We start from the raw sequence: 1,052 nt of genomic DNA on the forward strand, positions 1-1,052 counted from the left end.
CTGGAGCTCCCCGAGGATTTCCACTACTCCTACGAGCTCTGGCTGGAGCGGGAGGTGTTTTCACAGCCCATTCGTTGGGAGGAGCTGCTGCACTGCCAGTGATGGCTCCAGTGACAGCTCCAGCTCCGCCGCCCCGCTCGGAGCTCCGGCTCAGGGGAGCGAGGTTGGCTTGGAGCTGGGACAACTGAAAAAAAAAAAATTAATCTTTCTGAAGAGATGTCTGTGCCTACCAGACACCTCTTTTTGGAGGTTATCCCTTTTTCCTGTGTTTTCTTGGAGATCCTGAAGGATCAGCAGAGGCCACAGAGGAGGTTTTGGGGTGAGCTCCAGCTGAGGGGAGCGAGGTTGGCTTGGAGCCGGCACAACTGGAAAAAAAAATAATCTTTCTGAAAAGATCTCTGTGCCTACCAAACACCTCTTTTTGGAGGTTATCCCTTTCCTGTGATTTCTTGGAGATCCTGAAGGATCAGAAGCCACTGAGGAGGATTTGGGGTGAGCTCCAGCTGAGGGGAGCGAGGTTGGCTTGGAGCCGGCACAGCTGGAAGAAAAAAAATTAATCTTTCTGAAGAGATCTCTGTGCCTACCAGACACCTCTTTTTGGAGATCATCCCTTTTTCCTGTGATTTCTTGGAGATCCTGAAGTATCAGCGGAGGCCACGGAGGAGATTTTGGGGTGAGCTCCGGCTGAGGGGAGTGAGGTTGGCTTGGAGCCGGCACAACTGGAAAAAAAAAAAAAATTAATCTTTCTGAAGAGATCTCTGTGCCTACCAGACACCTCTTTTTGGAGGTTATCCCTTTCCTGTTTTCTTGGAGACCCTGAAGGATCAGCAGAGGCCACGGAGGAGGTTTTGGGGTGAGCTCCGGCTGAGGGGAGCGACGTTGGCTTGGAGCTGCACAACAGGAAAAAAAAATTAATCTTTCTGAAGAGATCTCTGTGCCTACCAGACACCTCTTTTTGGAGGTTATCCTTTTTTCCTGTGATTTCTTGGAGATACTGAAGGATCAGAGGCCACGGAAGAGGTGTCAGGGTGAGCTCCAGCTGAGGGGAGCGA

At 51.0% G+C, this 1,052-nt stretch overlaps 1 protein-coding gene across 1 annotated transcript in view; it reads left to right on the top strand.

Annotated features, from left to right (window-relative positions):
- The window catches only part of LOC130587370 (striatin-interacting protein 2-like), a gene marked incomplete at its 5' end in the record, with an annotated part of 16,414 nt that extends 16,312 nt beyond the window's left edge, over positions 1-102 (top strand). The window contains one exon of the mRNA XM_057388348.1: positions 2-102. Within this exon, the coding sequence (XP_057244331.1) occupies positions 2-102 (101 nt within the window). The remainder of the gene's footprint in view (position 1) is intronic.
- Between the last annotated feature and the right edge of the window lie 950 nt (positions 103-1,052).

This window comes from Malurus melanocephalus, unplaced genomic scaffold (genome assembly GCF_030028575.1).
Source record: "Malurus melanocephalus ecotype Western Australia unplaced genomic scaffold, MMel_1.1 scaffold_1818, whole genome shotgun sequence".
In the NCBI taxonomy this organism is placed as follows: domain Eukaryota; kingdom Metazoa; phylum Chordata; class Aves; order Passeriformes; family Maluridae; genus Malurus; species Malurus melanocephalus.